General features: G+C 41.6%; 1 protein-coding gene across 4 annotated transcripts in view; it reads left to right on the top strand.

The window, feature by feature from the left end:
• drp2 (dystrophin related protein 2) overlaps positions 1 to 20774 on the top strand; it is a 271520-nt gene that overhangs the window by 152341 nt on the left and 98405 nt on the right. For 2 of the 4 annotated variants that reach the window (XM_057851075.1, XM_057851076.1), the window contains exons 4-7: positions 12658 to 12778; positions 13953 to 14064; positions 14219 to 14375; positions 18485 to 18631. In XM_057851075.1, coding sequence (XP_057707058.1) covers positions 12658 to 12778; positions 13953 to 14064; positions 14219 to 14375; positions 18485 to 18631 — 537 coding nt within the window. Of the gene's footprint in view, positions 1 to 12045; positions 12583 to 12657; positions 12779 to 13952; positions 14065 to 14218; positions 14376 to 18484; positions 18632 to 20774 lie in introns of those variants that run through there. The other 2 variants (XM_057851077.1, XM_057851078.1) reach the window with 2 other exon arrangements.

Raw genomic sequence — 20774 nt, 5'->3', positions numbered from 1 at the left:
GGGTATTTGTGCGTTAATTGCGTCAAATATTTTAACAGGATTAATTTTTAAAAATTAATTACCGCTCGTTAACGTGATAATTTTGACAGCCCTAATTATTATTTATTATTACTAATAATTTTTTTAATGTTTTTTTTTTTTTTTATTAAATACACTAATAAATCAATATGATGTCAAAACAAAAGAAAGATGAAAAAAAAACATTATTTAACTCATTGCCTGCCATTGACGAAGATAAACGTCCAGTTCCAAAAAATAACAACATCGTGTCCATGCTGGCAGGCAGAATCTTTGTTTATTGATATTTAAAAAACACAGAATTTTTCTTTCGCTCATTCGCCCCTCGCACATCCAGCCCGTCAATGGCAGTTATTGAATTCAATGAAATCCAGTAAATGGTGTTTTATAAGGTGGTAATAGGTAGGAAAAAAAACTTTAAAAAAGATAAAAATTGCTTTAACATTAACGTTCTTTTTTTTTTCCTCGCTTCCTATTTCTTTCCTTTCCTTGCTCCTTGGCTGTTCCATTTCCAATGCAACCTAATTTATAATCTGCAGTGTCTCAGCTTTCCTTTCCCAATGCCTGGTTTCTCTGAAACTTCCTCCAACAAAGAACAGTGGGAAATTGCATCCCGCATTTTGATGGAAAATTCAATGTTATTTTTTTTTTTTAAATTATTAAATATAAATCATTGATCCGAAGTGGATTTATCCTGACATCTTTGTGTTGCAGTTTAGGAGTGTGTTAACCGGATGTGTGTCCTTGAAGGTGACCTGGGGATTTGGGGTGGGTTTGTTTTCCTTTTCCTCAATATGTGCAAAGGAGGATTTTGCGGCTCTTTGAAGCAAGAGAAAATCCATCTTTCTTTTTGTCAACAGACCCCAGAGAGGGCTCTTCCACAGTGACGGGTAAATGTAACGCCAGCAACATGTTGAAATGACTTCATTTCCTTTCTCCGGAATGTTCGACACCGTGCATAATTCGTCCTAATCTGATTTGAAGACCCTTAATGTTCCTTCAAGCGAAGATGAAGCCGCTGAGTGTGAAATTTAGACGGTATTAAAGTTTTAACAAGGCAGCTGGTCTAGGAATCCATGGATCAACTCTTCTTGGCCAGACAGAATACAGAGAGGATGGAGACAATTGTTAGTCTGGAAAAAAAAAAAGATGCAAGGTATAGGAGGGAATTGGAAGGTTGTCTCATCCATTATTTGCCCAGGGAATCTTATCTAACACGACAGCTCTCATATTTGGGGCATTTATTTCATATTTTCCTTGGCACAGGCTCCTGCGTGCTTGTTTCATTTAGGCTTTTGGGTTAAAATCTCATCACCTACTGTTTGTCAAGCTTGCCCGGCTCTGGCTGATATTGAAACTCATCACTTGACTGCACAAGTTGGCTCGTGAATTGTCTGCTGTAATTGTAATCCTTTCATAGTGTCTGCGGAAGATGCTGTGTGATCAGCATGGGAACGCTTCATCCACAACATCATCAATGGTCAAAGAGAATTAGTGTGGTATTCAACTGAGTTGGATGAGAAATCAAGGCATAAAGAGTTGGAGTCTTAGCACTGTAGTATTGTTATACTCCCATGTACTTTTTTAAGGAGATACTAAGAATAAAAGACAGAGAAAGCTCAAAACAAGTTTAAAAAAAAAAGCAAATCTACATTTTGAAAAAAAGAAAAATCAAATTTGGTGGGACATTTTGTCTTAAATATGACCCTTTTCTCTCCCCCTGTGCTGTTAACCCCCGAAACACAAAGTATTAACTACACAAGGAACTAACTCTTTCTTATGAAAAAATCAGTTGAATAGCTGGTTGCTAGACTTGCTTTTTGGCAAAAAACAAGAACCGGAAAAAACTTGAATTAAATATTTTTTCATTTGTTCGCAAAAAAAATTCCAATTCTTGGCCCGATTTCTGATTTATTGCCCAGGCCTTCTATCCGATCCTAACTAACCATGAAAACCGTAAAAGCCACCGAAACATGTTCAAATACAGTGGTATGAAAAAGTATCTTAACCTTTTGGAATTTCTCACATTTCTGCACAAAATCACTATAAAATGTGATCTGGTATTTGTCAAATCACACAGATGAAAATACAGTGTCTGCTTTAACTAAAACCACCCAAACATTTATAGGTTTTCATATTTTAATGAGGATGCCATGCAAAGAATGACAGAGGGGGAGGGGTGGGTTAAATAAGTGAACCCTCTGCCTAAGGAGACTTGAAGAGCAATTGAAACCAATTTTTACCAAACATTTTAAATCAGGTGTGTGGCCAATCACAGATGAGTGGTTTAAAGCTGCCCTGCCCAATATAAAACACACACCTGGTAAGAAATGTGCATCATGGCTCGGCAAAAGAGCTGTCTGAAGACCAACGATCAAGGATTGTTGATTTGTATATAGCTAGGAAAAGATCCAAAACCGTCTCTAAAAGTCTGAATGTTCAACACTCGACAGTCAGAGAAGTTGTCTACAAAATGGAGAGAGTTTGGCACTGTTGCTTCTCTCCCAAGGAGTGGCCGTCCACCAAAGATGACGCCAGAGTTCAGCGTAGAATAATCAGAGAGGTAAAAAAAGAACCCTAGAGGGTCTGCTAAAGACTTACAGAAATCACTGGCACAGTCCAATATCTCTGTGATGGTTCACTTACTTATTTTTCCCCCTTCTGTTTGACCGTTATTGGGTTTTCAAAGAGTTCAGATCATGCTTGTAACCGAAAGTCTCAAACGCTTTAAATGGCAGTCAGTAATTTACCAAATCTTTGTTGATATATTTACTTATGCGCACCTCAACCTCTGAATGTAACAAAATGATCACCTTAATATTTTGTATTTTATAGATACAGTATTGAGCATTTCCCAGCTATAAATGGTGAACAAACATCGTAAATAAAACTTCTTTCTATTGCGTTTAGCGGAGCTTGTTTTCAAAATATGAATTCAAAAACATGCTGTTCATCTTTAAAACATTATTTGAAAAAAAATATATATGGCCGAAATGGAATAAATTGAGTAATAAAGATGGAGAACATGCTGGCTTTCATCTGGGCTCTAAAGCAGGCACTGATGGTGCAACTGTATGTCTTCTCACTCTGCTGAGTTCCAGTGGCACAGCCTTCTTGCCATTTAATTGACTCATCTGAGCCAGCAGGCCAGCTGTATGACTTTCCCTAGAGAACTCAGACTGCTTTCTGGCCTCCTCTCTAGGCTTCTAGCACAAGTACGCTGCAATTTAATCCCATGTGGACCTGACAGAACAACCCCGTGATCCTTAAAGTGACTTGTGTTGCTGAAAACTTGCTGCTGATTTCTCATTTAGCTTTCCGCATCTAAAGTTCATGTTGTTTAAAGCACCATGATGCTTTTGACAGGAATCAGACCAGTTCAAGCCAGGAAATAAAGAATACAAACATCATTGTTAGTTATAATAGTCAAACAGTATATCAGTCCCAAAGAGCTCAGCAACATTCGATGATTTAAACCCCCCAACTAGACCAAACACAAAATCACTGTGAACAATGATCCTTTTATCAAACATCAGAGTGGTGTCCATAACCCTAAAATCCTCACTATAAATCACTACCTGACGAGCCAACCGTAACTATCCCTGAAACACGCATGTCCCAAACCTTAAAAAAACCCACATGTAAAAATCAGAATACTCAGACTATAACTCAGGTGCAAAATTATGTGAACCCAAATAATTGTATAATTGTAAAAAATATTGATTCTCATTGTATTTTATTATTTTTATATTCTTCATTAGTAATATACAGTATATCAATAAAATGTTTTAAAAAATGCAACGTAATTCAATTAGAATTGATTAAAACAGAAATACAATCTTGTTATGGCTGCTAAAAACACACTTAAAGTGGATTTCTTAAATGTTGTTTTATGATATTTACAGGTAACTCAATTGCCGCCTTCCAAGTCAAAATGGATTGGATGTCTAGTAAAGATGCACCGATACCGATACTAGTATCGGCAGGGGGCACCGATCCGGCCCGAAATGGTGGTATCGGTATCGGCGAGTACCAACAAAGACAGCGCCGATAACATTTACCGGTCCATTATTATAACATTTGACCACAGCCTTTTTCTCCTCCTGGCGCTCACTACAATCTGTCTCTGTGTTGTGTGATGACACGTGAACACCAAGCAGCTATCGCTATTGGCCTGCTCCAGACCAATGAGAGCGGGCCAATAGCCACTCCTGACCAATCAAAAGGGGGCTTTTTCATATGGACGAAAAACAAACCAGGAAATATGGCGGCGCCGCGGCGGTCGGGAAATATTTCCAAATAGAAATCCCGTCGATTAAAATCAATGGCTGCATGCAAGATTTGCGGCCTGAAAGTTTGGAGATGTGGAGTTAAATCAGCCAGTTTCAATACCTCAAACTTGATAAAACATTTGAAGACGAAACGTGAACGAACACAACGAGTTTGAGCCTGCAAGAGCAGGACTGCTATCCAGAGGAAGAAGGCCGCTGGACCGGAGCAACAATCGCTGGTCAGTTCACTTCGTCTACTTTACTTTTATTGTCTTTTACTGAAAGAAATGCCGCAGTAATTTGGGAAGTGTTTCCAAAGTATTGTTGCCACCTTTCAGAAATAGAAATAAGGGACTCCCACCTCCCGAAAAAAAGGAGAGACGGGATGCTGTGGTCAATTATTATTACTCATAATTGTTAGCGTCCGCAAATGCGGAAACAAGGTTGAACCTCGAAGCAGACAACAAGCGGGGGATACATAAAAGGGTTTAATGATTGCAAACAAAAAATAACACGCGATCGCGGGACAGTAGAAATAACAAAAGGAGTCCGTGACAGCAGGTCGACGGACAAACTAAGACGATAGGCAGCGGTTACAAACGAGAGCAGCACACTAACAGAAAAACCCAATGCAGGGGCATAACAAGCAAATGTAGCGAGATTATTGTGCCAGATGTCAAATAGTGATCAGCAAGGCAAATATCTCGGCAGCCTTCTCTGAGATCACCCGTGCTTAAATGCTGCATTGATGAGCCTGCATTGGGTTCAAGTGCCACGCCCCCACGCCCAGCAACAAAACACAATCTAACCAGCAGCAAAATGTGACAGTAATTTCATGAAAGTTGCACTGTTTGGACTTTGAGAGGTTTAAAAAAGTTTATTCAGTTCATTCAGAGTTTATTATTATGAATTTATTTTTGCTTTCTTACTGTTGGGCCAGTATTATACATGTTTTATTAATTTCACAAATTTAGCACTATTTTGGCCTTTGAGAGCGGAAGGTTTATTCAACTATTGTCTACTAGGGTTTAGTGTACTTTTTCCTATTTTGCAAAGGTAAGCAACAGCCTGACAAAGCCTTGATAGCAATGATTTCACATCCAATTATGTAGCTCTTTGGAAAAAAAAAAAAATTAAGAGAAAAAAAAAAATATATATATATATATATAAAATCGGGGTGGTATCGGTCGATACTGCACAGCCAGGTATCAGTATCGGGGCCAAAAAATGGTATCGGTGCAACACTAATGTCTAGTCCCGTCATATCAACCAATCACCTAAATACTGTAAGTGCCCTACAGTGGTATGAAAAGGTATCTGAACCTTTTGGAATTTCTCACATTTTTGCATAAAATCACCACCAAATGTGATCTGATCTTTGTCAAAATCACACAGACAAAAAAACAATGTCTGCTTTAACTAAAACCACCCAAACATTTATGTTATGTTGTTATGTTTTCATATTTTAATGAGGATAGTATGCAGTATACAGAAGGGGCGAAATACTGTAAGTAAATGAACCGTCTGCCTAAGGAGACTTAAAGAGCAATTGAAACCAATTTTACCAAACATTTTAAGTCAGGTGTGTGCCCAATCACTGATGAGCGGTTGTAAAGCTGCCCTGCACACTATAAAACACACACCTGGTTAGAAATTTGTTGATGAAAAGCATTGTCTGATGTGCGTTATGGTTCAGTCAAAAGAGCTGTCTGAAGACCTACGATCAAGGATTGTTGATTTGTATAAAGTTGCGAAAGGATACAAAACCATCTCTAGATGTTCATCAATCGACAATCAGAGAAGTTGTCTACAAATGGAGAGAGTTTGGCACTGTTGGTTCTCTCCCAAGGAATGGCCGTCCACCAAAGATGATGCCAAGAGTTCAATGCAGAATACTCAGAGAGGTAAAAAAAAAAAGAACCCTAGAGTGTCTGCTAAAGACTTACAGAAATCACTGGCACGGTCCAATATCTCTGTGCACACATCAACTATATATAAAACTAGAAACTGCAATTTCTGGAGAAATTACACCTGGTCTTTCCTGTGTGGCTATACAGATCGTAGCCCCGCCCAGGGCTATCAATAGAATGGACAAACATGCCTGTCAATGGCATTAAACAAATTAAATGCCATTAGAAATGAACGGAAAATTTGGACGACCATGGCTGTCAATGGCCTCCAAGTACATTGGCATCAATAGAATGGACAAACATGCCAGTCAATGGCAATAAACAAAATAATGCCATGAGAAATGAATGGGAATTTTGGACGTCCATGGCCGTCAATGGCAGCACCATCCATAAGCGTCAGTGGAAGCGGGGAAGTTTGGGGGACACGTCCCATTGATATCTGGTCATTTCTGTTAATTTGGGGATATTGGATTTTTTGCCATTGAAAATGAATGGGAAAAATTATGGACGTCCATGGCTGTCAGTGGCATCGACTTACATAGGCGTCAATGGAATCCAATTACATTGGCATTAATACTGTGGAGAAACATGCCCGTCAATGGCATTAAACAAAGTACATGCCATGAGAAATGAATGGGAAATTTGGACGTCCATGGCCGTCATTTGCCACGTTTACATGGAGCCAAATATTCCAATTACAATCGGAATATTTGTTCAAACCGAATAAATGTGTTCCATATAAACACCTCATTCGGAATGAACAGGCCAAAACCGAATGGAATTTCATTCCGTTTCACAGGGGTGGAATATTCCTTTTCCCAAACCGATTAGAAGTAAAATTATATCATGTAAACAGGGAAGCGGAATGGTGTCTGGTTGCGTTCTTTCTGCACATGCTCCGTACTGACGTGGTGACGTCACTTAGTGACGTAAGTAACGTCACTTGCAACATGGCTTCCAAGCACAAGCACAGCGCACCCACACAACTTTTTAAATGAACGGCGTGTCATTCTGAAGTTTTGTTTCCACTCGAAAAGTTAAAACAGCAGCTGATCTGACGATCGATCTCCATGTTTTGCAACGTGACGCTTTGTTTTGATTAATCTGCGCATGTCAGACGGCAGTTGTCAAACGTCCTTTCGGAATATAGGCAGTCACATGTAAACGCTGGATCGGAATAGATGAAGTGACATGTAAACAGCTGATGTGAAATTTCCATTCGGAATGATTTGAATCGGTATGAATAAAAGTCAGCATGTAAACGTGGCTAGTGGCAGCACCCTCCATAAGCGTCAATGGAATTGGGGACATTTGGGGGACACGTCCTATTGATATCTGGTCATTTTCTGTTGAATTGGAGAAATTTTGTTTTTTCCCCCCATTGAAAATGAATGGGAAAAAATTTGGACGTCCATGGCCGTCAATGGCATCGACATCCATACAGTCAATTGAATCCAAGTACATTGGCATCAATAGATTCGACATGCATGGCCATCAATGGCATCAATGCAATGTAACTTCAATTAGAAATCCCATTGTAAGTGAATGGGAAACGTCCATCCATCCATCCATTATCTTCCGCTTGTTCCGGGGTCGGGTCGCGGGGGCAGCAGCTTTAACAGGGAAGCCCAGACTTCCCTCTCCCCAGCCACTTCAACCAGCTCCTCCGGCGGGATCCCAAGGCGTTCCCAGGCCAGCCGAGAGACATAGTCTCTCCAGCGTGTCCTGGGTCGTCCCCGGGGCCTCCCGCCGGTGGGACATGCCCGGAACACCTCTCCAGGGAGGCGTCCGGGAGGCATCCGAACCAGATGCCCGAGCCACCTCAGCTGGCTCCTCTCTACGCGGAGGAGTAGCGGCTCGACGCCGAGTCCCTCCCGGATGACCGAGCTTCTCACCCTATCTCTAAGGGAGAGCCCGGACACCCTGCGGAGGAAACTCATTTCGGCCGCTTGTATCCGGGATCTTGTTCTTTCGGTCACGACCCAAAGCTCGTGACCATAGGTGAGGGTAGGAACGTAGATCGACTGGTAAATCGAGAGCTTTGCCTTTCGGCTCAGCTCCTTCTTCACCACTACGGACCGGTGCAGCGTCCGCATTACTGCAGACGCCGCACCGATTCGCCTGTCGATCTCCCGCTCCCTCCTACCGTCACTCGTGAACAAGACCCCAAGATACTTGAACTCCTCCACTTGGGGCAGGATCTCATCCCCGACCCGGAGAGGGCACGCCACCCTTTTCCGACTGAGGACCATGGTCTCGGATTTGGAGGTGCTGATCTTCATCCCAACCGCTTCACACTCAGCTGCGAACCGCTCCAGTGAGAGTTGGAGGTCACGGCTTGATGAAGCCAACAGCACTAAATCATCTGCAAAAAGCAGAGATTCAATGCTGAGGTCACCAAACCGGACCCCTCAACGCTTCGGCTGCGCCTAGAAATTCTGTCCATAAAAGTTATGAACAAAATCGGTGACAAAGGGCAGCCTTGGCGGAGTCCAACCCTCACTGGGAACGAATTCGACTTACTGCCGGCAATGCGGACCAGACTCTGACACCGGTCGTACAGGGACCGAACAGCCCTTACCAAGGGGCTCGGTACCCCGTACTCCCCGAGCACCCTCCACAGGATTCCCCTAGGCACACGGTCGAACGCCTTCTCCAAATCCACAAAACACATGTAGACTGGTTGGGCGAACTCCCATGCACCCTCGAGGACCCTGCTGAGGGTGTAGAGCTGGTCCACTGTTCCACGGCCGGGACGAAAACCACACTGCTCCTCCTGAATCCGAGATTCGACTTCCCGACGGACCCTCCTCTCCAGCACCCCTGAATAGACTTTACCGGGGAGGCTGAGGAGTGTGATTCCTCTATAATTGGAACACACCCTCCGGTCCCCCTTTTTAAAAAGGGGGACCACCACCCCGGTCTGCCAATCCAGAGGCACTGTCCCCGATGTCCACGCGATGTTGTAGAGGCGTGTCAGCCATGACAGCCCTACAACATCCAGAGCCTTTAGGAACTCCGGGCGGATCTCATCCACCCCCGGGGCCTTGCCACCGAGGAGCTTACTAACCGCCTCAGTGACTTCAACCCCAGAGATCGAAGAGCCCACCTCAGAGTCCCCAGACTCTGCTTCCTCAAAGGAAGGCGTGTCGGTGGAATTGAGGAGGGCTTCGAAGTATTCTCTCCACCGACTCACGACGTCCCGAGTCGAGGTCAGCAGTACACCATCTTCACTATACACAGTGTTAATAGTGCACTGCTTTCCCCTCCTCAGACGCCGGATGGTGGACCAGAATTTCCTCGAAGCCATCCGGAAGTCGTTTTCCATGGCCTCACCGAACTCCTCCCATGTCCGAGTTTTTGCCTCGGCAACCGCCGAGGCCGCAGTCCGCTTGGCCAGCCGGTACCTGTCAGCTGCCTCCGGAGTCCCACAGGCCAAAAAGGCCCGATAGGCCTCCTTCTTCAGCTTGACGGCATCCCTTACCGCTGGTGTCCACCAGCGGGTTCGGGGATTGCCGCCACGACAGGCACCAACCACCTTACGGCCACAGCTCTGATCGGCCGCCTCAACAATGGAGGTGCGGAACATGGCCCACTCGGACTCAATGTCCCCCACCTCCCCCGGGACAAGGGAGAAGTTCTGCCGGAGGTGGGTGTTGAAACTCTTTCTGACAGGGGATTCTGCCAGACGTTTCCAGCAGACCCTCACAATACGTTTGGGCCTGCCAGGACTGGCCAGCATCTTCCCCCGCCATCGGAGCCAACACACCACCAGGTGGTGATCAGTTGACAGCTCCGCCCCTCTCTTCACCCGAGTGTCCAAAACATGCGGCCGCAAGTCCGATGACACGATTACGAAGTCGATCATCGAACTGCGGCCTAGGGTGTCCTGGTGCCAAGTGCACATATGGACACCCCTATGTTTGAACATGGTGTTCGTTATAGACAAACCGTGACGAGCACAGAAGTCCAATAACAGAACACCACTCGGGTTCTGATCGGGGGGGCCGTTCCTCCCAATCACGCCCCTCCAGGTCTCACTGTCATTGCCCACGTGAGCGTTGAAGTCCCCCAGTAGAACGAGGGAGTCCCCAGAGGGGGCGCTCTCTAGCACACCCTCCAAGGACTCCAAAAAGGGTGGGTATTCTGATCTGCTGTTCGGTGCATAAGCACAAACAACAGTTAGAACCCGTCCCCCCACCCGAAGGCGGAGGGAGGCTACCCTCTCGTCTACCGGGGTAAACCCCAACGTACAGGCGCCAAGCCGGGGGGCAATAAGTATGCCCACACCTGCCCGGCGCCTCTCACCATGGGCAACTCCAGAGTGGAAGAGAGTCCAACCCCTCTCGAGAGGATTGGTACCAGAACCCAAGCTGTGTGTGGAGGAGAGTCCGACTATATCTAGTCGGAACTTCTCTGCCTCACACACCAGCTCAGGCTCCTTCCCTGCCAGAGAGGTGACATTCCATGTCCCAAGAGTTAGCTTCAGCAGCTGGGGGTCGGACCGCCTTTGGCTGCCGCCCAACTCCCTACGCACCCGACCCCTTTGGCCCCTCCCACAGGTGGTGAGCCCATGGGAAGGTGAATGGGAAACGTTCTCATTCGAAATGAATGGGACAGTTTTTGGCCAATTTCCGGGGGACCATAATTTTTTTCAAAATTCTGTATACAACTTTTATGCCCCTCACCGTCCCGGAATTTTTGATACCTAAATTATGTAATTTGGTAAAAAAAACTGTAGGACTAGATACATTTTGAAAATTGCTTTTTTTTTTTCGGAAAATTGCCGTTTACGGGTGAACGGAAAATTGTTTGGGGCCGTTTGAAAAAAAGCCTGTGTCGCGGGAAAATTCTGGACGCGTCGATACTTGAACAGTGCCGATCGGTCAAGCGGTTCAGGCTGCGCGGTGCGCCAAAGTATTCCCATCCAAAACAAAAAACAGAATAACATATACCTGATCTTTCCAAAGGAAATACCAAGTAACTATGACCAAGAATGATGTTCATGGGAGGACTCCACAGAGGAAGCCACTGCTGTCTAAAAAAACATTGTTGCTCGTTTAATTTTCGCAAAAAGGCACCGGGACACTCCACAGAAGTTTTGGCAATATATTTTGTGACTGGAGAAAGCAAAGTTGAAATGTTTGGGAGTAACACACAACGTCATGTGTGGAGGAAAAATGGAACAGCTCACCAACATCAACGCCTCATCCCCACCGTGAAGCATGGCGGAGAGAGCATCATGATTTAGGGCTGCTTTGCTTGCTCAGGGCCTGGACAACTTGCAATCATAAATGGAAGAATAAATTTAAAAGTTTATCAGGATGTTTTGCAGGAAAACCTGAGGCCGTCTGTCAGACAGTTGAAGCTATTAAGAGGGTGGATGCTGCAACAAGACAAAGAAGTAGACAACAAGAAGTAAATTAACTTCAGAATGGTTTCAAAAGAACAAAATACATGTTCTGGAGTGGCCAAGTCAAAGTCCAGACTTCAGCCCCTTTGAGATGCTGTGGCATATCCTAAAGACAGCGATTCATGCCAGACATCCCAGGAATCTGACTGAACTACAGCAGTTTTGTCGAGAAGAATGGGTCAAGATTAGTCCTGATCGATGTGCCAGACTGATCTGAAGCTACAGGAAGCGTCTGGTTAAAGTTTATGCTGCAAAAGGGGGGGCGGGGCACAAAATATTAAATGTGATGGTTCACTTACTTATTTTTCCCCCATCTGTCATTGTTTGTATACTGTCCTTATTAAAATATGGAAACCTGTAAATGTTTGGGGGGGGGTTAGTTAAAGCAGACACTGATCAGATCACATTTGATGGTGATTTTATGCAGAAATGTGAGAATTTCCAAAATGTTCAGATACTTTTACATACTACTGTATAGAGAGTCAAGGAAGTGCCTGTGCCCAGATGGGCCAATAATCAACATCTCTGCAGTTAAATAAATTAACAAACCAAACTGAGCAACAAAGACTTTATTGGTTTATTAGGCCTCAAAATTGTGACAACTATTCCTTGTTTTGGCCCAGTACCAAATGATCCCCAGCCCTGTACCTGCCAGATATCCGTGGGTATGTGCTTCAATCCGCTCGCTCACTTAATGGTGCATTCGGGTGTACTTGTAAGGACTGTAAATATCTTGTTTTTCTCCTCAGGTGGTCGTTTCCCAGTGGCGATACATCACTATCATTGACTGCCTGGGAGTAAATACTGTAACAGATGGCTGACATAAACTTGTTTGAATTACAGATCATTGGGAGCCAAACCCACTTAGATTTTTTTCCTCACTGTAAAGTATTACCATCGTGTTTGTCTGAAGGCTCTGCAAATCTGCACGCTGGCCGTGTAACTGAATCGTTCTGGTGTCTGATCAGAGGTTGTTGATGAGAAACTGGTTCTTTGATTTGTTCGTTTTTTCATGCTTATTTTTCTCTCCTCTGGTTCTGACCAGGCTTTCATGGAAGATGTCAAGTCTCGAGGGCCATTCATCTACTCAGTGTTGGAGTCTGCCCAGTCATTCCTGGCTCAGCATCCCTTCCAGGAACCAGAGGAGACACTGGCAGAAGGAAAAGGTCAACTCCCATCTTTGTCAGAAAATAAGTCAACAATACTCACACATTTCTCAAGTAGTCCTTGGTTGATTATTTAAAACTTAAGGTATCAGATGTTACACTCACCCGTGTAAGAGCCTCTCCTCCAAAATGGGTCAGATAATTTCCAAAGAGAAGGAACTAAACAAGCTCCTTAAAGCTGAGGCATACACTGTTTCTCAATACCAATCATAACTATAGACAAGCTAAATGGATACTTTAGCTTAGCTTTCTTGTTTTTCCACGGATATTCAAAAATAAAAAAAATAAAAAAATGCATTTCGCCTGCTCGCACTGAATGAAAAAATTCAGATACTATACATGTCAGATTTGGGTTAAAGGCATTGGAATTGACATGCAGTTTAATTTTTCAACGGAAATAAATTTGTTTTTAAATGTCGATCATTGCAAATAATACATGTTACACCTTTTAATTTTGATACCATGGTGTTTTTGGTCATGGTTATCATACAGTCACAATCTGAGACTAGCTCATGCGAATTTTCATGTTAAAGGTCCATTTGTAACCAGAGCAGGGGGAAAGTCATCCATGTTCAAAAACTGACAAGTAATCTTAATTGTAATGACCTTATACTGTACTAGGTTGGAAAATAAACAGTATATGGGTCTTCTATTAGTTACCAATGCTCACAGCAACTTCAGATTGAAAAAATTGGTTGTTGTGATAATATTCATACCATTTTTCTTAATCTATACACTGGTTTTTAACTTTGAACGTATGATTTTATGTAGTCTAGTTTAAAAAAAAAAAAAAAAACATGTTTGTTTTCATAGGTTATTTTGGAGCAATAAATTTTGACTGTTCATAACTTCAGTAAAAGTGGGTCAAGACTTAGCGACTGCTGTAGATCACAGACAAAGTTCAGTTTGTTTTGTTTATTCCCTCCCTCCCATCCTTCCTTGTTATCTTTCTGTTTTCACAAACACCTTTTTATCATTTTTCATTTTATTTCTTATTTTCGAAAGTTTATACATGGTTTGTTCCAAGATTGTGAAAACCAAGAGAAATTCATTTATTTTATTTTTTTGCCTTGCAGTTTTATTGTTTCAAGCTAAATTTGAACTACTACACCTTTTCCATCTTTGAAATGACATCCTTTTGAGATAAAATCTAAACATTGTTCTTTCCGTGAAGAGGTGTCACCCCGTCGGCGGATTCTGAACGTTAGCCGTTCCGTTTGGAAGCAGGCCAATGTGACGAGCGACCTGTGGGAGAAGCTGACGGCGCGTTGTGTGGATAGACACAGGTTACTGCTTATTTCAAATCATTGATGTGATTGATTCCAGATGGGCGGTGGAACCGATTCTTTGTGTGTGTCATGTCTGTGAGTTCTTCAATAACCCTGACAACAACAAAAAAAGAACATTGAAAATCTATTTGTATTATTTTTAACTCTCCAGACACATGGAAAGGACTTTGGAGCGTCTCCTCCAGATCCAGGCGGTGATGGAGGAGCTAGCGGTGGCTCTGGAGCAGGCGGAGGGAGTGAGGGATGCCTGGGAGCCTGTAGGTGACCTCTTCATCGATGCCCTGCAGGACCACATTGATGCCACCAAGGTAAAAATGCACCGCTTTGCCCTATTTTTATCGCCCCAGTGCACACTCACGCTTATCTTGAATCCCAGATTGGAGTGAAGTTTACATGGGGGGTAACTTTATTGTGTCGATTAAGACATTCCAGCCAACTTAGCTAGATAACGTTCAGCAAACAGTTTAGCATTGATTAAACAGGGTGTTATGTTACACGACGGGAGGGGATCCCAGAGCAGACAATGGCAGAGTGACTGTGATCAAAAAATGTTTTATTGATGCCAGATCCAAGAGCAAATAGGCAGACAGGGTGCTGACAAGGATTGGGAAGAAAGTCAGGTTTGAGGTACGACGTGGGAAAAGGGTGACGCTTACCATTGAAATGAAGATGGAAACGATGGAACAATAAGAGCGTGGTGTGCCCGTCCGTGAACTGGCTCGACAATATGGCCGTAGAATGTTTACGATCTCGACGGTCCTCCTCCAATCTCCGTTCGCCAGTCTTTATAAGTTAAGGTGACAAATATTACTGTGGTAACATAGCCAAAGAAATCGCCAGCTTCCTCAAGTTTCTAATCAATTATTCCATCAACTTGTGCAACACAACACGCCGACTGTCCGCCGCAATTGACGCCAACAACAAGAGAACATTAAAAGAGAAAGTAAAATCTCTACCGCACCTCTTTTACTCTGATGCTTTACTCTGTCACGTCAGCCAAATGGTGCGTTCAGGTACAGGTACCGCACGCAAAACACATGCGCCACACTAGAACCCGATTCCTGACATTATTACAGGAAATATTCTTATTCTCCATATAATTATTATTACACTGTATTATTATTCAGATTTTTATTTATAATTTATTTTGTTTTGCTATGTGTAATTGCCATTTGTAATAGTACCAGCAGTATTTATTAAGGATTTTGTGTAGGTTTTCGGCCTGTGAAACAAATTATTGGAATTATAATGTATTCTTATGGGAAAATCCTGCTCGACATACGACCATTTCGGTTTAAAAACAAGGTCCTGGAGTGAATTAACTTTCTATGTAGGTACCACTGTATATTCTTCCCCTTTCCTTCTCTGTTAAAACATGTGCAAACCTAAGGAATTATACACCTAATGCACCAAACTGCTAGTTCGCAAGGGCAACCCCCGACAATAAAAGACAACTTTCAGTCAAGGAAATGAATAAAATTCTAACCTATACCTTAGAATGAAAAGTCAAAGTCTCTTTGGGTGATTATTTTCATGTAATTAAACGAAAAATGCCAACAGTTCACGTTCTTGGCTAAATTTGATTAGTAATTGAAAATTAATTAAATGATACACATATTTGCACATTCCACCATCCTTATTTTAACATGCTGGTAAATCAAATATTTGTAAAGGTTTTAGTGGACAAGTGTCAAATTTGACCTGGCGTACCTTCAGCGTACGCAACTATGGTAGCAACTTAAGAATGAAAGATATTTAAAAATAAAATGGTGCCTTGAGATTTGATGTTAATATATTCCATTAGCACTTCTTTTTTCCCATCTAAATGAATAAAAATGACATGAATTAGATCAATACCAACTGAAAATGTTTTGTTTTAATAAGAAAAATAGTACTCTATGAAACAAAATGCTATAAAAACATCCATATACAGCCAAAAGAATACTATCTGCATAATCTATGCTGGTTGTGAAGTGAGTGGAATTCACCTCCAGCATACAGTGCTCGTATCACAAATTTTTGCTCCCAAGTCAAAGCAAAAACATTGAAGATCTTGTGCATGGAAAACCTCTTGAGCGTGATTACTCATATCTCAAAACACAAATGTACCTTAAATCTCATATGAAAAGTATAGTATGTAAGGATTCATAAGGTGACTTGACATGGGAACCCATCACAGGACTTGAAACAACTTGAATTGGTGAGACTGGATCCCCTTTGTGCCCTGAAGAAACCTTTCCAAGCTATCAAAATGCAGAAACAGTATGTTTTCATAAATAATTAAACGCTGTGTTGCTTAGCTTTTGTGTGCATTACAAGTGGCACGATAATGATATGGATGTGGCATTTCAAAGCAGCACTCAGTGATGACAAGGGTTAAAACTGTTGCTAGAGCAGATATTGTTCAGCAAGCAGTAGGTCGGTGGCTTTTAATTGTGTGCCGCTTTTATTGGGAAAAAAATCACACAATAATCATGTCACAGCATGGACTTCTGTCACAGCCAGCACGCTTCATTTCAGCCTTTGGGTAGCTTGTCAGTCACTCAAGGAAACACAAAAAAGCATGTACACGAAAGCATCCGTGACAATGCATGCTAATGAGAAAGACGCTGTCAGAAGCTGCCGAGCGGCTTAGTTGATCATTATCAAGTGTTGGTGTTTTTCCTAGAGAGGCAATTTTAGTATTTTTCACTTGAAAATGATATATCTTCATGACATCTTGATCACAATATCCTGTTAATAGGAGGGAATGAAGGGGTTTTATTGCTTTTGTTAGTGGCTAATTCTGGAAGGAATCACTGTGTTCACTCACTCCTTAATTAATGAATCTTTATTATTTGTTTTATAATGCACAATAAGTGGACTGTAATTTTCTGACTATAAGGCGGACTGACTAAGCCTGACTACAAGCCGCCACCCACCAAATATGACATGAAAACGGCATTTGATCATAGATAAGCCGCACTGGACTATAAACTGCAGCTGTCCTCACTGTATTATGGGATATTTAATCCAAAAGCTATTCACCGGGAACACTTTATTTGACAGCGGCATCATAAGACTGTCATCAGACCAAATGAACCACCACTTTGAACCAATTGGCTGCAAAGTAAGAAGAAGCTTCATTTAGCGATCACTGGTCCCTTGGGGGAGACAGACAACCTCTGCTGCCACCTGCTGTCAGTACTGTTGTCATCTAACATGCCTCTTAGCATGCATTGCAGCGCTACACATGTAAATAAAAATCAAAATTCATGTTCTGTGCTAGTTTGTTTTTTCAGTTACTCTTCTAGTTGTTTCACTAACTGCTAGCTGTGGTATTTGGTGAGACATTATTTGACAGTGGCGCTATAATACTGTCATAAGACCATCAAAATGATGACATGACACTGCCATGAGTATTAATGAATGCTTATGATGGATTTCATTTTGTGTCATCCGGCAAATGATCTTACTTTAAAATAGATGTAAAAGATCCCAGCTGGACATAAATGGAGTTCGTGACATAATTTGCCGAATGATGCCTAATGACATCTGTCATAAGCATTCATTAATGCCCATGATTGTCTCATGTCACAATTATGACAGTCTTATGATGCCACTGTCAAATAAAGTTTTACCTATTAACCCAAATAAATCAAATAATAAGCCCGACTGGACTGCACTGCTGGCCAAAAGTATTGGCACCCCTGCAATTCTGTCAGATAATGCTAAATTTCTCCCAGAAAATGATTGGAATTACAAATTCTTTGGTAGTAATATCTTCATTTATTTTGCTTGAAATGAAAAAACTCAAAAGAGAATGAAAAAAAGCTATTCCAGCTACCTTAGGGCTAAAGGTAGACTACACCCTAAAGTGGTTTCTAGTCATTCATAGGGCACACACAAAGACGGACAACCATTCGCACACACTACCACTAAGTGTCAGAATAAGAATTAACAAAAAATTTGAACAGGACATTATGACCTGATGTGTGAACACAGCCCTGGAGGCCATTTCGTGGTATCGTTATAATGCCGCTGCAATATGCACTTAGTGTACAGTCAGCAAATATGGCCTATGAAAAATAACGATCGTGACGATAGATTGGAATCATGACGAAAGACATTTTTAACTGATGTGAGCAGTTTTCTAAGTACAGTATACAGTGTTGTAAAAGAACTTCCTCTCAATTTTCAAGTTTAAAAAAAATCTGCACTCAAAATGCCTAAAGTATAGAAAACCGCTGAAAGAGCATAAATACTGGCACAGCAATAAATGATGTTGCGTCCATAAACTGTTCCCTCTCAGTTTTTGGCCAACCCACTACTGGACTGGTTTGAAGATAGTCAAGTCTCTTACTTTTGGGTTTTATCCACAGTTAACGACAGATAACCTAAAACTGTCCTTCTTGTGTGTCCTCTGTTGCTCATGAAGCTCTTCAAGCAGGAACTAATGCAAGTGAAGGAAGGAATGAAGCACATCAACGACCTGGCACACCAGCTGGCCATTTCCGACGTCCATTTGTCCATGGAAAACGCTCGCGCTCTGGAGCACCTCAATAACAGATGGAAATTGCTTCAGGTACAGCTTTTCAGTAGACTACTAATAAGATTTTCTCTCAGTTTTTTCCCACAGTTGAAGTGCATTAGATAATTACCACGATATTAGAATTATCGGGTTTGTTCTTCGAGACCCATTTTTTTATTTCATTTGTACACTTGTTGCTTGGATCTTCCTTCTTTTATTCCATTTCTTTGCCTCTGAGGCCTTGAAACGGCTCTGAGTGAATCATTTCACCAGCACAGCAACACACAGCAGATTAAACTAGAAGGCTTGTTTTGTAATCCAGTGAAGCAGATAAAGTTGGCTGCTTCAACACTAGCCTTTGTCCTCTGCCTTGAACTTATTGGATTGCTGGCAGCGATGCAAGGTCACACCAGCGAGTCTTCAGAAGCTTTTCTCTCAATATCTTGTTTGAACGCACACACCGTTTCTTTAGAAACTGCCACCGTATTTTACAATTACAAAAAAACAATCATTGTGTACAGTCAATACATGTCAAACAAAATAGTTGTAATACTGCTCTGTTGGGTCTGAAGATTAATCAGCCGTTTGATTATATATTAGCCCCTTTCGAATGAATCATAATTGATTAAAAGCCAATGTAGTCTTGCTTTCTCATGAAAAAGTAAATCTTGACTAGCATTGTATCAATTAACCACGAAATCAAAGGTGTGAAACTCAAGGATGGGGGGCCAGATCTGGCCCGCCACATCATTTTGTGTGGCACTGATAAGTAAATCATTGATAAGAGAATATTTACTGTTTTTTCCTTTTTGAGAAAAAAAATTAAAAAGATAAATTATTCATCATCTTTTAATTAAAATTAAAAGATAATATTTAAATATTCTTAATTAAGCCAAAAGATTCCATTTTTTAATTAACAAAGTCGAAATCAATTTTTTTTAAAAATCAAATTAGATAGGGCGGAAAACACTCAGGTGACTTGAAGTGGCCAAATTTCAAAATTGTCCGATATGCATGTGTGATACATCATGGGAAAACATAAAATCTCAATTTTCTGGGGGAATAAAAATTTTGGACAGGAGGGCATTTTTTTTATTTTTTATTTTTTTTAAAATGTTTTTTAAACTGCAAAACCCTATCTGGAGGTGAGTGCACGCGAGAGCAGAATTACAGACGCCATGACTTTAACAAGATATTATCGCTCACTTACCTTGTGTCGATCCAAAAACTTCATGTCGCAAGTATCACTGAGTGTCAAGACACAGCTGTGCATGGCCACAGCTGGATTTTGGGGGGATTTTATTGGTGAAACATGGTAATACAACAAAGGTCACAATGCAGAAATCGCAGACATCAAGGAGTGGTCAAGATTTTCTTTTTCTTATATATACCCTTTTAAAAGTTTTTTTTTTTTTTCAATTTTTCTGTTTGGATCGACTATCATCTAACATATCGGGGAAAATGCGTCAGTAACAAAAAATAAAAATAAAAAATTTTTTGCGATAGTTAAGTGGTAGATATCCGTGACTTTTTTACAGATGCCATTTTTTTCATTGTGATGTCATTTGTTTAAAAGTTGAAAATATGCGAGTGAATAATTTTTTAAAGTCGTTTTTTTTTTTTTTTTTTTTTTTTTTTTTTTTTTTTTTTTAAATATTATATAAATAAATAAAATATTAGATATCATTTAATGATTCTAACCTAAAAATGACAGACATTTTGAATAATAAACATTATTACTTACAGTACCTTGTTTTCATGGCTGGGTTGAAACAAAAACGGTTGCGCGACGTCTGTAAACGGGGGTTTCCAGGGTAAAACTGACAAATTAAAAAGAGTTCGGGGACTTAATGTGCCATGAATCTGCTGTGGCAGCATATAGACATATTTTTCTATTAAACACAACAGTTCTTATGGCTTAAAATACAGCAGTATCTTTTAAAGGGGAATGCAAGAGCAGAAACTGCTTTTTCAGTCTTGTCTGTGTTTTCCGCCATATACATAAAAACAAATAAAAAGAAAATTTAGATCCAGGGATGACCGCCTGCCCCAAGTGGAGGAGTTCAAGTATCTCGGGGTCTTGTTCATGAGTGAGGGTAGGAGGGAACGGGAGATCGAAAGGCAGACCAGTGCAACGTCTGCAGTGATGCGGACTCTGCACCAGTCCGTAGTGGTGAAGAAGGAGCTGAGCCAAAAG

Source organism: Corythoichthys intestinalis, chromosome 11 (assembly GCF_030265065.1).
Source record: "Corythoichthys intestinalis isolate RoL2023-P3 chromosome 11, ASM3026506v1, whole genome shotgun sequence".
In the NCBI taxonomy this organism is placed as follows: domain Eukaryota; kingdom Metazoa; phylum Chordata; class Actinopteri; order Syngnathiformes; family Syngnathidae; genus Corythoichthys; species Corythoichthys intestinalis.
Note: the sequence above shows the minus strand (reverse complement) of the source record. Positions and strands in the feature narration are given on the sequence as shown.